This window comes from Aquarana catesbeiana, linkage group LG07, assembly GCF_042186555.1.
Source record: "Aquarana catesbeiana isolate 2022-GZ linkage group LG07, ASM4218655v1, whole genome shotgun sequence".
In the NCBI taxonomy this organism is placed as follows: Eukaryota; Metazoa; Chordata; class Amphibia; order Anura; family Ranidae; genus Aquarana; species Aquarana catesbeiana.
The window spans coordinates 45,873,580-45,892,865 of record NC_133330.1 but is presented as its reverse complement, the minus strand read 5'-3'; the positions used below and the strand labels follow the sequence as shown (position 1 = coordinate 45,892,865).

Below are 19,286 nucleotides of genomic sequence, written 5' to 3'. Positions count from 1 at the left end.
AAATCCTTCAACTAAAAACTCAAAGGAGCCAGGTAAATAATTGTCGGCTGAACAGCAGCTACATCCAATCAGATGCCGCTGCTGTTCAGGTAATCTGACAGCAACTGTCAAAATATAATAGCCCAGAAGGAAATTTGTACATTCATTCTCTATAGTGTGGCTGGAGGAATGGGATAGATTTTTTCGTTTAGCTAGCAGGACTTGTATGCCCAGCTTAAAACCACCAGACAGAAGAGTACCAAATATTTAGGCTAGGATTACATATGTGTAGGTTTGGAATGCATGCATAATGAAGAATGCATCAAGGTGCCATTATTTCTAAATGGCAAAAAAAATAACAATGTGTGTTACTTGCGCGCTGCTATGTTAACTAACATTGCAAACTACCATACCATATGGATCGCTCACACCTATACACACCCTGAAAAGTGTACCAATATGCAAAATTATAATCAGAATTGGTGCCGTGCTCCTGGGAAATATCAGTGCTACTGTCTCTTTAAATCTGCATTATCAGAATACAATTGAAACAATATCTCACATGTTAATTATAAAATCAAAATAACATGATATGAACAGTGATAATTCAGTCCTTAAAATGTCCTTAGGTGTATAGCTGCTTGCATACACTACTTTCATTAATGATAAAACATTGTTGGTGTATCCAAATGCGCATCTCTTTAAATGGTGTCCAACATACAGGATGCAGTGTTGATTATCCCCTCACCCATTGTGCCCTCACACCAACCAATGGCCTATGTGCACTATTTCACCCTCTGGGGATCTAAAAATCAACCCATTTTTATTATTTCTATGGTAAAAAAAAACACATACATTTTCCTGGTGCTATGAGCACACCAAACTATACACATCATACATAATTTGAATCAAAAAGGGCTGGCAACTCAGATGCTCTTGAATAAAAGTCCTTTATTGGTTACATGGGTACAGGCTATACGCTGACACGTTTCGGCTAAGAAGCCTTCATTATGATATCCCCCTGAGGAAGCCACATGTCCCTGTGGCGCAACGTGTAGGGAAAGGGCCAGTCTGACATCACGCCGAGGCGCGCACTGAGAGAAGATTGTAGTAACATATATTGTTTGGCTCTTACATAACCATGTTATGAGGATTGTATGCTGTGTATAGTCTGGTGCACTCACAGCACCAGGAATATGTGAGTGTTTTTCACCATAGAAGTAATAAAAAATGGTTGATTTTAAAAAAGGATAAGCACTATGTCCAGCTTTCTCTTTTTGTGATTTGGATGAGAGGAAATAACTACAAGAGGAGAAGAATTTAAAAACCCAGCGGTAACCACAAGGAAGAAAAGCATCATCTCAGATGCCCATATAGGCCATTGGTTGGTCTTTTCACCCAGGTGAGGGCACATCGGGTGAGGGGATAATCACCACTGCAGGCTGTATGTTGGAGCACAAAGAGGTGGACACCATTTAAGGAGATGTATGTTTTTATACATCAACAATGTTTTGTCATTAAAGGGGTTGTAAAGGCTAAAGATTTTTTTATCTTAATGCATTCTATGATAAAAAACCTTCTGTGTGCAGCAGCCCCCTCAGCCCCCCCAATACTTACTTGAGCCCCATCTAGATCGAGCGATGTGCACAAGTGCCTCGGCCATCCGGGGGTCAGTTAGCCATTGAGGAGAGAAAGGGGGCGGGGTCAAAGCGCGGCTCCTTGTCTGATTGGACACAGGGAACTGCGGCTCGGCTTGGGTGCCCCCATTGCAAGCTGCTTGCTATGGGGGCACTCGACAGGAGGGAGGGGCCAGGAGTGATGGCGGGGGACCCGAGAAGAGGAGGATTCAGGCTGCTCTGTGCAAAACCACTACACAGAGCAGGTAAGTATAAAATGTTTGTTATTTTTAAGGAAAAAAAAAAAAACAGACTTTACAATCACTTTAATAAAAGTGAAAGTGTATGCAAGCAGCTATACACCTAAGGAAATTTTAGGGACTAAATGATCATTGCTAATATCATATTATTTTGATTTAGAATTAACATGTGAGATATTGTTTCAATTGTATTGTGATAATGCAGATTGAAAGAGACAGTAGCAGTGATTTTTCCCAGGAGCGTGGCACCAATTCTGATTGTAATTCTAAATAGTGGCACCCCCACACATTGGTAAAACCCAAATTCAGATCCATGAGGTGCATTTTTAAAAAAGGGTTGGGGACTTCTTTACCACATTTTTCAAATGTATGGGCTGCTGTACCTGTGATGTGCATGTGCAAACATGCACAAACAAGTGTGAACCTCGACCTAACACCTCCCCAGCTAACATCATCAAGCCCAGACTCATAACACAGAATGTTAAAATGTATGTAAAATGAAAACAAAATTTTCTTCCACCATTTTCCACCTATATGTTAAGTTTCAGAATACTTTGTATTCTATACTTGGTGGCTACCAACTCAAAATACCTAGTGATTCTGCCCGCTTTCCTGTGCCAGCGCTAATCATGGGTTCAGACACATGGTAACATTGATAGACATGCACAGTAGCTCTTGCAATTTTCACAGTATGACTGCAGTCCCATAGTCAGCCCATGACATCACAGCTTCATCGTATTGGCTGGATTGTGTGGACGTGACCACCACCCCCATACCTATCTCTCAGATCTGCCTTGAAGCTGCTGGATTCACACGATCACAAAAACACATATAAAATGATTTGCATGTGTAGCGCTATCCCCACAGGAACAGCTGGTATTATTGGGTCCTCTGCTCTTCCTATGGCCCTAGACGGAACCTCCCTCCCACGGGCACCACAAGAATGCCTTGCCTGCGAGCTCCTAGCAGCCACACAAAGACGGCACACACTGACCTGTAGAAAATAAGTAAATTGTTTTGACAGACCAAAGTAAAAAGGTAACACAGCAGATTAGTAGTTCAATGTCAACACTAGAGTTGCGCAAACAGTTCGAGCCAAGCAAAAGTTTGGCCCGAACATTGCCTGTTCGCCTATTCGGAAAAAACTTGCATTTGTGCGCGCTGCACAGTGCATGCTGTCCAATCAGGGCACAGTGAATAGCTGGTTGTTAGGAAGTGGGCTAGGAAGCCGGCCGCGGCGCACCTAACAACGAATGAGTCATTAGCGATCAACGGGCTTCCCTGCTGACAGCTGAATGAAAGAAAAAACATTGCCGGCAATAAAAAAATTTGAAAAAAAACAGTGTGCCCCAATTCCCAATCCATACCCAAGGCCTAAAGTGACAAATGAGGAGCACATACACCTCCCCAGGCTGCAGACCAGGGCCTAGACCACTGTGTATCCACACACTTAGTGGTGGCTTGCTCTCCATTTTTTTGGGGGGGTGGCAAATAAACCATCTGCCCCCCCCCCCCGTTTAGTCAGTCCGTCAGTCAAACCTAACACACGCCCCCCGTTTGGTTGGTCAGTCAGTCAAAATCCGCCACCCCCCTGTCACTCTGTCGATCGGCAAAATGCCCACTACCCCCCCTATTGCTCACGCGTCTGCCCACCAGCCCCTGACTTACCCCATCTAGGTCGCAGGCAGCTTTGGCGGCTTCTCCCTGCATCTCCTCCTCGGTGGCCAATAAAGTTGCTTCTCCTCTCGGCCAATTGGGTCTTTAGACCCACTTCCTGATTGGAGGAGAAGCAGGAACACAATAGAAAATATTAATTCACCATTGTCACACAACTGGGTGGGCTCAGGGCACAGTGCTCTGCGCCCGGAGCCCACCCTTTTTTGAAGCCAATTAGAGCCTAGGTCTCTAATCATGTGCTTAAAAAAAAAACCCCCATTGAAATCCATGTGTCCGGCACCCTGCATGTAGATTAGGGGGGCGGTGCCCCTAATGGAGCGGCCGCCACTGCTCACACTAATGCCAAAGGTACCAGTGAGACCTACTGGCAGGAGGGAGTATTGACACCCAGGATGAACACAGTGGGAACTGAACAAAGCCAGACTATATATTAGCATTGACTGAATACACTCCTGCTTACAGCATTGTGGCTACATAAAGTTTTAGCTATACATTCACTTTAGGTACTAGGAGGGGAGAGTAACGTGCCATAGTGTACACAAAGAACTCTGTACCCAACTCACTAAATTCTGTCTTCACTAGGAGAGAAAGGAGACACGGGCACTCCAGACCGAGGCTATGGTGAGTCATGGGAATATTATTCCGGTGGATTAAAGACTGTTTTGTACTCTTCTCTCTATGTAAACACCTCTTCACCACAAGGGCCATCCTCACCATGTGGTAAGGTGATGATATTGCCACCGGTGGCTCCTTTCCAAAGTAAGAAGGTATGGTGATCATCTTTCTCTGCCTGCAGCAGCTCTTGAGGACACTTTATATACAGTGAAGGAAGGAAGAATCTACATCATACACAGCTTCTCTAAGGGCTTGTGTACACTTGCATTGGTACCTGAACAGCGATTGATGGTGGAACGCATTCAGGAGGCGATACTGCTTTTTTTTTTTACAACCAAACCAGGGTTTGGAAAGGGAGCCTAGCCCCATTCACATATAATTTTTGCATGTATGCAACTTCATCTGGCCACTGTGCTATTTTAAAGTGGGTGGTCTGGAGATGATAAAACCATGGCTCAACCATCTTTTTTCACTGCCCCCCGCCCCCCCCCCCCCCAACTGCAAATGTAAATGAGCCTTAAGTGCCGGTTCACGCAGGGGCGACTTGTCAGGCGACCTAGCCGCCTGACAAGTCGCCTCCCGTTCTGTACTACGGAACCGTTCTAATAGGAGCGACGCAAGTCGATTCGACTTAGAAAAAGGTTCCTGTAGCATTTCTGGAGCGACTTCAGGCGACTTGCATAGACTTCTATACAGAAGTCGTTTTGCAAATTGCCGTGGAAGTTGTGTGCAGGTCGCCTCGGTGAGACGACCTGCAAGTCGTGCTGCCCCTGTGTGAACCGCGGCTAAGAGCATGTTAGGCGTTATTACTAAGAGGTGTTGTGAAAATTGTTATTATTGTATATTGTCAGATGTCCCCCAGTGTCAGTTTTGCTGCAATACGCTCATACGAGCGTGTCCGCACATAAAGACTCCAGTGAAGGACCGTTGGTTGTGGAAAGCTTCTCATGGAAGTTCACTTATGCCTCACCAAGAGACTGGCCACCTCATGGCGACTGCATCTATGCTCCCGGCAAGCAGACCTGTGTACATGGGAACAATAGTATATCCAAACAAAATTATGGCTCGCTGAGCCATGGTAGAGTATGGTTCCCACCAATGGTAGCGGTGGGAATGTGCACACGGTCGTGATCAGAGCCATGTTTGTAGTGTTCACAATGTGAGACACATTGGGGGTTATTTACTAAAGGCAAATCCACTTTGCACTACAAGCGCAAAGTGCACTTGAAATTGCACTGAAAGTGCATTTGGAAGTGCAGTCGCTGTAAATCTGAGGGGTAGATCTGAAATGAGAGGAAGCCCTGCTGATTTTATTATCCAATCATGTGCAAGCTAAAATGCTGTTTTTTATTATCCTTGCATGTCCCCCTCGGATCTACAGCAACTGCACTTCCAAGTGCACTTTCAATGCAATTTTAAGTGCACTTTGCACTTGTAGTGCAAAGTGGATTTGCCTTTAGTAAATAACCCCCATAGTGCCTTGGAAAGGTATTCATACCCATTGAAATTGTCCACATTTTGTCATGTTACAACCAAAAACGTAAATGTATTTTATTGGGATTTTATGCGATAGACCGACACAAAGGGCATTATTTACGAAAGGCAAATCCACTTTGCACTACAAGTGCAAACTAGAAGTGCAAAGTGCACTTGAAATTGCACTGAAAGTGCACTTGGAAGTGCATTCGCTGTAAATCTGAGGGGTAGATCTGAAATGAGGGGAAGCTCTGCTGATTTTATTATCCAATCATGTGCAAGGTAAAATGCTGTTTTTTTTATTTTCCTTGCATGTCCCCCTCGGATCTCTCAGTGCAATTTCAAGTGTAGTGCAAAGTGGATTTGCCTTTAGTAAATAACTCCCATTGCGTCTCATCAGGAAACTGCCCACATGGCTCTGCACACGACCAATTGCATACATCACTACTGGATATCTGTTTGAATATATACATATGTCTGATTGGTACTTTTGAAGGTATACAAGTATCTAATTGGTTGATTGTGAAGCCACCACCCTCTTTTGTTATCCCTGTTTTACACTATAAATAAAGAGAGCATGTCCTATTCAGGAGGACTTTTCTAAGCTCAACGTGATACCAGCGCCTGTCTTTGTTACTTGGAGATACAAGCGCGCCTTCCCGGCATTATACAAGAGAGCTATAATTGTGCTTTTCAGCACAACAGAATTATTTGCTTATAGGCAAAGCTTATAACATTCCACAACAGAGGGTGGGCTTTGAAATTGGATGTGGGTTTAACTCTGCATAATCAAAGGTAAATTATAGAAAGCTCTCCCTAATGTAGCACAAAGAAGTTTCATATACAGTTATAGTCTGTAAATTTTTAAATCTAAAGTCTAGGCAAACAGCTAAGCTAAATACACATATGAAATACATGGAGGAGAGCTGTATTATCTTGAAAAAAGGTTTGCATTTCTGCTCATTCAGTTTTGAGACAGTGGGGACGGAAAGTATTCAGACCCCCTTAATTTTTCACTCTTTGTTATATTGCAGCCATTTGCTAAAATCATTCAAGTTCATTTTTTTCCTCATTAATGAACACACAGCACCCCATATTGACAGAAAAACACAGAATTGTTGACATTTTTGCAGATTTATTAAAAAAGAAAAACTGAAATATCACATGGTCCTAAGTATTCAGACCCTTTGCTCAGTATTTAGTAGAAGCACCCTTTTGATCTAATACAGACATGAGTCTTTTTGGGAAAGATGCAAGAAGTTTTTCACACCTGAATTTGGGGATCCTCTGCCATTCCTCCTTGCAGATCCTCTCCAGTTCTGTCAGGTTGGATGGTAAATGTTGGTGGACAGACATTTTTTAGGTCTCTCCAGAGATGCTCAATTGGGTTTAAGTCAGGGCTCTGGCTGGGCCATTCAAGAACAGTCACAGAGTTGTTGTGAAGCCACTCCTTCATTATTTTAGCTGTGTGCTTAGGGTCATTGTCTTGTTGGAAGGTAAACCTTCGGCCCAGTCTGAGGTCCTGAGCACTCTGGAGAAGGTTTTCATCCAGGATATCCCTGTACTTGGCCGCATTCATCTTCCCCTCGATTGCAACCAATCATCCTGTCCCTGCAGCTGAAAAACACCCCCACAGCATGATGCCGCCACCACCATGCTTCACTGTTGGGACTGTATTGGACTGGTGATGAGCAGTGCCTGGTTTTCTCCACACATACCGCTTAGAATTTAGTCCAAAAGTTCTATCTTGGTCTCATCAGACCAGAGAATCTTATTTCTCACCATCTTGGAGTCCTTCAGGTGTTTTTTAGCAAACTCCATGCGGGCTTTCATGTGTCTTGCACTGAGGAGAGGCTTCCGTCGGGCCACTCTGCCATAAAGCCCCGACTGGTGGAGGGCTGCGGTGATGGTTGACTTTCTACAACTTTCTCCCATCTCCCGACTGCACCTCTGGAGCTCAGCCAAAGTGATCTTTGGGTTCTTCTTTACCTCTCTCACCAAGGCTCTTCTCCCCCGATAGCTCAGTTTGGCCGGACGGCCAGCTCTAGGAAGGGTTCTGGTCATCCCAAACCTCTTCCATTTAAGGATTATGGAGGCCACTGTGCTCTTAGGAGCCTTAAGTGCAGCAGAAATTTTTTGTAATGTTGGCCAGATCTGTGCCTTGCCACAATTCTGTCTCTGAGCTCTTCAGGCAGTTCCTTTGACCTCATGATTCTCATTTGCTCTGACATGCACTGTGAGCTGTAAGGTCTTATATAGACAGGTGTGTGGCTTTCCTAATCAAGTCCAATCAGTGTAATCAAACACAGCTGGACTCCAATGAAGGTGTAGAACCATCTCAAGGATGATCAGAAGAAATGGACAGCACCTGAGTTAAATATATGAGTGTCACAGCAAAGGGTCTGAATACTTAGGACCATGTGATATTTCAGTTTTTCTTTTTTAATAAATCTGCAAAAAATGTCAACAATTCTGTGTTTTTCTGTCAATAAGGGGTGCTGTGTGTACATTAATGAGGAAAAAAAATGAACTTAAATGATTTTAGCAAATGGCTGCAATATAACAAAGAGTGAAAAATTTAAGGGCGTCTGAATACTTTCCATCCCTACTGTACACAGCTCTGCAACACAGCACAGTCCCGTCTGGCAGGGAAGGGGCCTCATCTTTTTCTGCTGCTTTTTCTGCCAGGTCCGTACGTCGTAATATTATTACTTTTTTACAATTTGTATTTTTTTAATTATCTTTTACAATATATATTTTTTAGTTTTTAAAATTCTTTCAGAAGCTCTGTTTGAGGGCTTTAGTTAAATACCAGGGGTCTAAACAGACCCCTGATGTCTCAGGTTTGAGACAGAGATTCCTCAGTCTTTCTCTGCAGCCTTAGGTGCACTGGACAGTGAATAAATATACAGTGCTCTGTGCTGAGCAGCTTCCTGTTCATTTACAAACACAGTTTACTATGATTCGGTAATGAATGAACACAGTGAGCGATTGGTACTGATCACTCACTGTGTTCATTCAGGAAAAAAAAAAGAGGCCCGTAAATGACATCCTGTGCCTGCAGCAGCAGTTGGTGGGAGAGGAGGGAAGGCAGTAGCGCTGTGGTGGGGAGGGGTTGTGGGGGTGGGCAGCAGATGGTATCTGCGCCATACAGGGGTGATTAGAGTGTGCCCAGGCACACCCAGCACACCCCCTGCGCACACCTATGATAGAGATATAAAATAAGTCATATGGGTTTTAGACACTCCTTCCTCTATAATAAACTATAAAAGATTTAGCTTTGGATACTCTTTAACCACTTCAGCTCAGGAAGGTTTTACCCCCTTCCTGACCAGGCCATGGTTTGCGATACGCCACTGTGTTACTTTAACTGACACTTGCGTGTCAGTTAATAAACAGCTCTCTGTCATTCAGGTATTGACAAACTCTTCATTCTCTGTCTGCCTTTCCTTACCCTAAGCTGCACTCACATGATTGTATTTCTCCTGTAGCTGCACGGAACTGCAAAGAACTGCTCAACCTGGGCACTATCTTCAGCGGTTGGTACACCATATATCCTGACGGGGAGAAGTCACTAACAGTTTTCTGTGACATGGATACAGAAGGAGGAGGATGGATCGTAAGTTATTTATATGGCAGAGAAACCCCATTTTTCAATCAACACGAATATAGAATGAAGGACATTTACCAAGCAAATCTGAGACTAATTTAGACACAAGTCAGGCTGACTGTTAGTAAAGTCTTTGCAACAGTTTTTCTGTGTGTATGCAACCCCTGCGCCTGCAATCCTGTACGGCCAGTTTACCCCTAGAGATGAGACAGATTTTCATCTGTCTGCACAGTGCATTGGAAGCCCTAATTGGCTGAAGCAATGAAAGCTTTGCCCAATCAGGCCACACAGTACTGTCAGAGCCATGATTGGAGAAAGTAATGATGACTCTATCCAATCATGGCTCATTGCTCTTAGTCCCGCCCCACACTATAAAAATATTTGCCCCCATAGCGGCCATTTGTAGTGTGATATTGGCATGGAGAGAGATAGAACAGGGCTCTCTTCAGTGCTGCTAGTGAGTTAGTGTGCTACATAGTGTGCTATTGTGATTCTTTTGTCAGTGTAGAATATCAGTTTAGTGTCAATCTAGGGATAATTGAGTGTGAGTGTAGTGTGATCATTCATTTTTACTTTAGTGTCTGTTTAATTTTTCAGGGCAGGTTTCCTGCAGTATATATCATTTTGATTCAAGAAACATGCATACCTCCCAACATTTTGACATAACACAACATTTTGAGATGGAACAGTGGCGGCTTGTCCATAGGGGCACCTGGGCGCTGCCCCCCCCAGGCAGTCTAAAAAAAAAAAAAAGAAAGTTAAAAAAAAAAAAAAATTTTAAAGCTGGCCCTTTAAAAAAAAAAAATACACAAAAAGGTCCTTAAGTGCACTGCGTTCGGACGCCGGATACAGTGCGACGCCGGACACAGTGCACTTATGGGAAGCGCCACGTCTATGCGATCACGAGATTGCATACGTGGCGCTTCATTTGCGGTCGTTTAGCCCGCCTTGTGGCGCTTCCTTAAGCGCCGAGTAGCTTCTGCCCGGCCCTAGTATCTATTACTAGGGTCGGCGGTTTGATTGACATCTGAGTATGATGTCACTTCCTGTTTCTCTCCAATTGCGCCCAGGAGAGCGAAGCAGGAAGTATGAGAACAACGGAGCTCTCCAGGAGACACCACTGGAGAGGACAACACACAACAAGGTAAGTAACGGGGGGAGGGGGGTTTTGATGGTGACACACTCTGCAATCTGGTGACACACTCTGCAATATGGTGACACACTCTTCAATCTGGTGACACACTCTGCAATCTGGTGACACACGCTGCAATCTGGTGACACATGCTGCTGCAATGTGGTGACACACGCTGCTGCAATTTGGTGACACACGCTGCTGCAATTTGGTGACACATTCTGCTGCAATTTGGTGACACATTCTGCTGCAATTTGGTGGTGACACATGCTGCGGCAATTTGGTGGTGACACATGCTGCTGCAATTTGGTGGTGACACATGCTTCTGCAATTTGGTGGTGACACATGCTGCTGCATTTGGTGGGACACAGGCTGCATTTTATGTGACACAGGCTGCATGTAAGGAGGGACTCCGCTGGGGGCACCTGATGTAAGGAGGGACTCCGCTGGGGACACCCGATGGCATCTGGTGGCAGGCGACGTGGCTAGTGACATGCTCAGGGCTCCCACTTATTCTGCATTATAGTGAGTTGAATGATTTCATTTTATATTACAATGTAATAATAGAAATAATGCGCTTCAATCATCCTGACACCATAACAACCATGGTGCTGGGATGATTGAAGCGATAACACCAGGTGTTTGGAGTATCTTTATCTGCTGATTGTTAAACTTTCTAGAATACACATATTTCTATTGTTGTGTAGGATCTGGGCCTGCTGTCCCTCTCTCCCTCTCCCTCCAGCCCTCGTTCATCTCAGACGCTAACCACACCACCTTAGAGCCACTCCCACTATTTCGCTGAAACCACGCCCATTTTCACCAAGTGGGAGGGGTCAAAAGGGAAGGGCGGGGCCTGGCGCCCCCCATCCTAAAACTTCACCAGCCGCCACTGAGATGGAAATGAGGGACAAGGACAGTTGGGAGCTATGCACATGCACAATAAAAAAGTGGTCAGGAGCAGGTTTTAGGCCCCTTGCACAGGGAGGTATCTACCTGCTGTGCAACCTTCCTGGTGTTATAGTGCATCCAGGGAAGAACAGGTGTATCATCCAGCCCCATTGTCTGCAGCCTGTCAAGGTCTATGGCAGGCTTCAGCTAGATGGGGATGAATGCTGTAGTACTCACATTTTGAACCCTACATGTACTAGGTGCTGAACTTCAGCCATATGGAGAAGGAGACATTGGGGTTTATTTACTAAAACTGAAGAGTACAAAATCAGGCTCACTTCTACATAGAAACCGATCAGCTTCCAGGTTTTATTGTCAAAGATTAATTGAACAAGCAGGGGTTGGAAGCTGATTGGTTTCTATGCAGAAGTGAGCCTGGTTCGCAGTCTCCGCTCTAATTCTAATTTTGCTCTACCATCATGTGGAAGGCAATGTTGTGGCATTGTTGGGCAAGGCAGTCAGCCACAAGGTCCATGTTACTGCTGACACGTGGTCCAGCAAGCATGGTCAGGGACGATATATTTCATTCACAGCACACTGGCTAACTCTGCTTGCAACTCGGACGGATGCAGGACAGGACTCAATGCTGCAACTTGTTGTTCCGCCACATCTCTATACAGCTAGTGGTAATGATGCGAGATTTGTCAGCTCTACCCCTCCTCCTTCTCCTCCTCCATGCCCTCCTCTGCTGAATTGTCTTATGACCCACAAGTACCCACTAAGCGTTCAAGGGCCTATTCAATCAGTCAGGCTAAAGGGTGCCATGCAGTGCTCAGCTGGTCTGGGGGCAGGAACAACGCTGGAGCAGAGATTCTTGCAGCTCTGCACGGGCAGGCCCGGAGGTAGTTCACACCATGCCAGCAGGAGCCAGGAATGGTGGTGTGCAACAATGGCACAAACCTCCTGTCTGCCCTTAGACAGGGAAAGTTAACACATTTGCCATGTCTGGCACATGTCCTCAATTTGGTGGTGCAGCATTTTTTAAATAAGTACCCAGGGTTGCAAGATGTACTAAAGCAGGCCAGAAGAGTCTGTAGCCATTTCAGGCGGTCATACACAGCCAGTGTTTAGTTGGTTGGAATTTAGCGGGAATTCCACCTTCCCGTAAACCACCTGATTTGTGACATGCCCACCAGGTGGAAAGCAACTTTGGTAATGCTGCAGCGGCTGTAGATGCAGCAGAGGGCCGTCAACGAGTACCTGTGTGAGTATGGCACAATGACAGGCTCAGGCCAGCTCGGCTTTTTTTCCCCACGCCAATGGCTGCTGATAAAGGATGCATGCACTGTACTGTCACCATTTGAGGAGGCCACAAGGATGGTTAGCCATGACAATGCATGCATCAGGGACACAATTCCTGTTGTGTTCCTGCTGGAGCAGACTCTGTGTGGCATTATGAACAGGGCAGTAGAGGCAGAGCAGTGGTAGGAAGAGGAGGACTTCCTTTCCTCTCAAGGCCCGCTTTATGCAGACACCATTCTTCCTACGCCGCAGAACACACAAGAGGCAAGGGAGGAGGATTCTGGCAGCTTTGGATGCATTGAAGCAGAGCAAGACATACATCAACCGTTAAAAGATGGTTTTCCATCCCCAGAACCCTTGGGAGTAGTAAGTGGTTGGGAGGAGGCCGTTCCAGATACTGAAATCCTCAGTGACCCAGAGGAGTCTGCTTCTCATGCCTCCGCAAACTTGCAGTGCATCAACTCGCTCATTCTTCAAAGCCTGCAATAGGACCTGAGAATATGTGGCATCAAGGAAAAGGATCACGATTGGTTGACAACCCTCTTTGACCACCGTTACAAGGGGAAAATCTCTGAACTCATCCTTTCCCTACAGAGATTAAGATTAAATCTCTTAAGGACACCTTAAAGAGGAGTTTATGTAACGCCTTTCCCGACTCTGGCAGGTTACAGGCTGGTGGAAAATGCAGTTTTGAGGCTTCTGTTGGTCAAGAGAGGAGTGGTGGAGAAAGGGTCCCCCTCAGTGATTTTTTTATAGTCCTCGCGCACAGGGCTGTCAGCTTCCACATTTCATCGGCAGCGTCTTCATCATATGGTGGGAGATTATCTAGGGGAGAAAACATATATGGAGAGCAACCCACTGGGTTACTAGGTCATGAGAATAGACCACTGGCCAGAACTTGCCCAATAGAGTGGCTGGGCTGCCCTGCATACAACATGCATTCCAAATGGGTATTCAGAGCTGCCAGAGGTTTTGTGACAGATAAGAGAGCGTGTCTGTCTACAGACTCCGTAGACTGGCTGACATTTATCAAAATGAATCAGTCCTGGATTAGCAGCAGCTATCAAGCCCCTGATGCCGATATCCCTGATTAAGTGCTTTCTGTATCTCAAATCTATAAAAGAGGCTACCTAGCTTTGTAGGTGTTGATTTCAACTGGAAGACATTTTGTGGTGTAGGTTTCATGGGCACAATTAACACCCAAGGACCAATTTTTCAACACCTGTTTGACAGGTGCATATCATTGCATATTTTGACAGCAAGGCCAATTCTTGCTTTCATCAAGAGAACCTCTCTAGTGTTACAGTGTGAAGGCACCACTGACACCCAAAGACTAATTTTTCTGCACCTGTTAATTCTGCAAAAGAGACACCAGAACTTATCCAACTCTGCCCATCTCTACTGTGAATGTTCTCATGTATTCAGGTCATGGTATAGCTAATAGTATTCAACTGTAACTACTACTAGCCCAGCTAGACTAGCTTACCTTAATTATCATCAGTCATCTTGCTTCTATCTTGGCATATGCCATTAGCATCATCATCATTTTACCTTGTGATCTATTTTAACCTTTAGATATTCCAGAGGCGGTGTGATGGCGCAGTGAATTTTTTAAGAGACTGGAAGGACTACAAGAGAGGGTTTGGGAATCAGCTGAGTGAATTCTGGCTGGGGAATGATAATATCCATCTGCTCACCTCATCTGGTAATTGATACATTTACTCTTACATACTAAACCTTGTCTATTTATTTTCCTGAGGCCTGGGCACACTCTCGGCCAGTGTTTATTAATATAGTTATTAGGTATTTTTCACACAATAAGACAAACTATGTTTAATATTAGTAAGGGGGTTTAACTACCTGGAAATTGACCAATACTTGAGTAATGGCACTACTAGAACAGCTAAAGGGCAAAAATGTATAAACCTATTACAAGACAATTTTATTGTATAGTTCATAGAGGCCCCAACTAGAAATGATGCTATGCTGGACATGGTAATCTCTAACCATGCAGAACTCATTACTAATGTTGATATAAAATAGCATCTGTTAAGCAGTGACCATAACATTATTTCATTTAATGCTTTCTGTAAGCAACAAGCAGATACTAGATAGTTAAAAAGTCTTAACTTTAAGAGATCACATCTTCCAAGGATGAGGGCTGCTCTCCAAGGGAATATTGACATCAAAGAACACAGAACAGAATTGGGAATTCTTCAAAAAGACTGTATGTGAACTCACTGCAAAGTATATTTCCATGGACAATAAGTTTAAAAGGCTAAAACCTATGTGGCTCACAGGTCAAAGTTAAAAAAATCTATAAATAATAAGAAAAGAGCTTTTAAAAATTATAACAATGAAAGAACACTATCATTATGCGTATGTTACAAGGAATATAACAGAATATGTAAAAAAAGGAAATCAAGGCAGCAAAATTCCAAACAAAGTACGGATTGCAAAAGAGAGTAATACAAACCCCAAAAGTCTTTAGATATATTAATAGTAAAAAGGTCAGGTCTGAGCATGTAGGCCCTTTACAAAATGATATAGAGTAGTTGACTGGGGACAAAGAGAAGGCAAATGTATTAAATAAATACTTTCTTCAGCGCTGTGTATAAAAAGGGACATGGAGGAGCTCATGTCCATAATGGGGATGAGATTGACACAGCCCAAAATGATCCACAATGGCTCAAAATGTATGTGGTCCAATAGACAGAATAAATGTGTATAAGGCACCTGGACCAGATGGCATCCACCCACGGATCCTAAAAGAATTGAGCTCTGTCATTTCAAAACCATTGTACCTAATTTTTAGGGACTCTTTAATGACTGGAGTAGTAGATTGGCGTAAAGCCAATGTGGTGCTTATATTTAAAAAGGGGTCAAAGTCTTTACAAAGTAACTATAGACCTGTTAGTTTAAACGTCTATAGTTGGGAAGATACTTGAGAGTTTAATCAAAGACCACATAGATGAGTTTTGGCTAGAAAAAAAACATTTTAAGCAACAGACAGCATGGATTCACGAAAGACAGAAGTCTCTTCATGAGGAGGTGAGCAAAACCTTAGACAAAGGAATGGCTGTGGATTTTGCAAAAGTGTTTGACACAGTTCCCCACACATGGCTAATGTGTAAAGTAAAGTCTACATGCTTTAAAAAAAAAAGTTTGTAAATGGATAGAAAATTGGCTAAAAGACCGTATTCAGAGAGTAGTGGTTAATGATTCATACTCTGAAAGGTCTAGGGTTGTTAGTGTACCCCAAGGTTCAGTGTTGGGACCATTACTTTTAATATATTTATAAATGATATAGGGTCTGGGATTAAAAGAACCATTTTATTTTTTGTAGATAACACCAAGGTATGCAGTGGAATAACATCCTTACAGGATGTTCCCAACTTACAGTACAAGCTGACCTCAATGCACTGTTTAATTAGGCAACTTTGTTACAAATGGTTTCATGTTGATTAATGTAAAGTTATGCATTTGGGGGCTAAAACTATTCATGCATCATTACTAGGGGGACAACTGGGGGAATCAATAGTGGAGAGGGATCTGGGGGTTTTGATAGATCATAAGATTAATTATAGCATGCAATGCCAAGCTGCGGTTTCCGAAGCCAGCAAAATCATCATCTGAGAGAGCTTCCCTAAAGCTTGTATTAAAATAGGTATGGACTGCACAGAGAGACATAATTTTTCCCCTGTACAAATCATTAGTAAGACCTCATCTGGAATATATAGTTCAGTTTTGGCCACCAGTTCACAAAAAGGATATCAGGGGAACTGGAGAAAGTGCAGAGAAGGCAAATCAAACTGATAAGAGGCAAGGAGGAGATCAGCTGTGAAGAAAGATTAGAGGAACTGAATTTATTCTCTCTTGAGAAGAGTAGATTGAGGGGGGTATGATCAATATGTATAAACACATAAGTGATCTATATAGTGAACTTGGTGTTGAGTTATTCACTTTAGGGTTATCACATAGGAAAGGAGGCACTCTTTACATCTGGAGGAAAAGAGATTTAATCTCCAAATACGGAAAGGCTTCTTCACAGTAAGAGGTGTGAAAATGTGGAATATATTCCCTCAAGAGCTGGTTCTGGCCAGCTCAGTAGATTGTTTTAAGAAAGGCCTGGATTCTTTCCAAATGCACATAATAGAATTGGATACTAATATTTATAGGTAATTTGATCCAGGGAATATCCAATTGCCTCTTTGGGGAATTCCCTGCTGGAGCAAATTGGATCATGCTTTATTGTTTTTTTTTTTTTTTTTGCCTTTCCCTGCATCAACTGAGTATTGGATAGTGTATATGGAGTATTTCTATTTTTTTTTCTTTGGTGGTTGAACTGGAAGGACTTGTGTTTTTTTTGTTCAACCAGATGTAACTATATGTAACTATGAAAGATGTGTATACTTACCTCATCTATGAGAGCTCTGGTCCAGTCACATGATCGGTTCCCTGTGCCTGCTTCAGGGTAGCGGAGGGACAGTAGGCAACAGATGCCCCAATGTAAGTCTATGGGTGATGTCACTGCCCAGGCATTGCAGCCACTGTCGCTGATCTTTCCTCTTCCCTGAAGCTGGCCTTTGGGGAAGGCCATGTGAGCAGACCAGAGCACCCTTAAATAATATAAGTATATACATCTTTCCTTTTACAGGCTAGTTCGTATAGGGCTTAGAATGGGGGTAGGGGCAAATTTAAGCTTAGATAGATTTAAACCAGACCTCTACGTTAAGTTTATCTAAAAATTTAATTCAGCAAAGCATAGTAACCAGCAAATGTAGGAAGATTAAAATCCAACTTTAATATTTTTATGACTATGGCAAGCATCACTCATCCTACTTCCTCTGAGCTCATGTCATCTTGGATCCATCCCAGCCTGTGAGTGGACAGTGAAAGCAGAATCAGAACATTGAGGAGCTCATCTCTCTGTCACTCTGCTTTCTTCTCCTATCAGCATGCATCTTATTAGCAGATGAACTTGTTGGCTCCTTGTGCTGCTTCTTCCTTGCACACTCCAGCAATTCTGTATAGTGAAGTGCAAGAGACTGATACCAGGTTGAATTTGGTATTTACACTGCTTGCATTTAAAAAAAATACTTATTAATAGTTATTTCTCATAGGCAAAATAAATGTAGTCAAGATTAAGTTGCTCCCCATCTTTCTGTATGTACTCAGGAATGCCATCATCTGGATCCCACTATCTGTTTTAAAATACTTAGACACAGTGCCGGGACAAGGCCATTTGGTGCCCATGGCGAAGATGGCAAACTGCGCCCCCCCCCCGTTTTTAAGGAAGAATTAATGTTGTTTCAAAACAAGAATATACTTAAAACAATACAAATTGTCCCCCGTTTTTAAGGAAGAATTAATGTCGTTTCAAAACAAGAATATACTTAAAACAATACAAATTCAATTAAGTTTGAATGCAATAGAAACAGAGTTCACTCACACATTTTAATTATATGTATTTTTATTGGAGGCACTTTGAAATAATAATGCAAAAAATGTGCTTGTAGAAAGGCCTGTTAACTATTTTTTCTGTCAAAGCCCATGTGAACATACTAAAGTTTTCAGTTTTGCATTATTTTGTGTGAGGTAGTGCCCCAATAGCAAATATTCACATAAATAGGAAAAATGCAAAATCAAAAAATATCACAAACTTCTCAACCAACATACATGGCCTTCAGCAAAAAAGAACCCTCAATAAAAAATATTAACATATAAAAGTGCAAAATCAAGGGAATACACTATTTTTCACTGAAATATATAACATTCAACTGTAATCTTTCCTAAAGGTACTGGCTGGAAAGGGGTTAACATCTAGGGGGAATCAAGGGGTTAATTGTATCTAACAATGTGTAATGTGAGATGCTTTTTACTATTGACTGATTTGTTTATTTTCCCTGCTTTGCACAGAAAAGAAAAAAAAGTGATTGTTCCCTATGTGTTGATTGTTAACACAGAGCTCTGGGCTGTGATTAGACACAGCCGATCAGCAGCTCCCAGCCACAAATACCAGACTCTCGCTGTGTACAATCACAGGGGAGTAGGTGGGAGAAGCATGCACCCGAAACAGGCAGCCACATGTGGGTATGTCCTGGTGCCTGTAGCTGCCACCTGCGGTGGGTTAGCAAGTGGTTAATTAGCAATGGTATTGGTAATATGCCCCAGGAAGGGGGTTAATGCACTGTCACTGATGTATTAGTAGCCAGTGGCAGTTAATTAACCCCCTTGCCACTAATGCAGCACAAAGGGGTTAATTAACTGCCACTGGCCACTAATACATCAGTGACAGTGCATTAACTCCCTTCCTGGGCATATTACCAATACCATTGCTAATTAATTAATAAATCTGCTTACTTGAGTGATGATGCCCTCCTTGATCACACTCCCATTTTAATAGCTCCGGCAGGTGGCAGCACTCCATGCTCGTTTTCCATCCCGCCTCCCGGCCAGCCTCTCTGTGAAGTCCGGGACTAGGAATCGCCTGTTGGGCGCAGCCGCGACTAGGAACAATATATGGGGGGGTACATAAGATGCCACAGTCAAAACTTGGGGGGCACTAATAATTTTTACCAGTAAATCATACCACCAAAAATAAACTAAATAGGTGTGTGTGTGTGTATGTATATATATATATATATATATATATATATATATATATATATATATATATATATATATATATATATATATGTGTGTGTGTATGTATATATATATATATA

The 19,286-nt window shown here is 43.1% G+C and overlaps 1 protein-coding gene across 8 annotated transcripts in view; it reads left to right on the top strand.

The window, feature by feature from the left end:
- PDHB (pyruvate dehydrogenase E1 subunit beta) overlaps window positions 1–19,286 on the top strand; it is a 73,745-nt gene that overhangs the window by 15,420 nt on the left and 39,039 nt on the right. For 7 of the 8 annotated variants that reach the window (XR_012235233.1, XR_012235232.1, XM_073592141.1 and 4 more), the window contains exons 5-7: window positions 4,115–4,153; window positions 9,115–9,242; window positions 14,134–14,263. Coding sequence is in view for 6 of the 8 variants with exons in the window: in XM_073592141.1 (XP_073448242.1) it covers window positions 4,115–4,153; window positions 9,115–9,242; window positions 14,134–14,263 (297 nt within the window). In the remaining 2 variants the exon portion in view is untranslated. The remainder of the gene's footprint in view (window positions 1–4,114; window positions 4,154–9,114; window positions 9,243–14,133; window positions 14,264–19,286) is intronic. The other variant, XM_073592139.1, reaches the window with a different exon arrangement.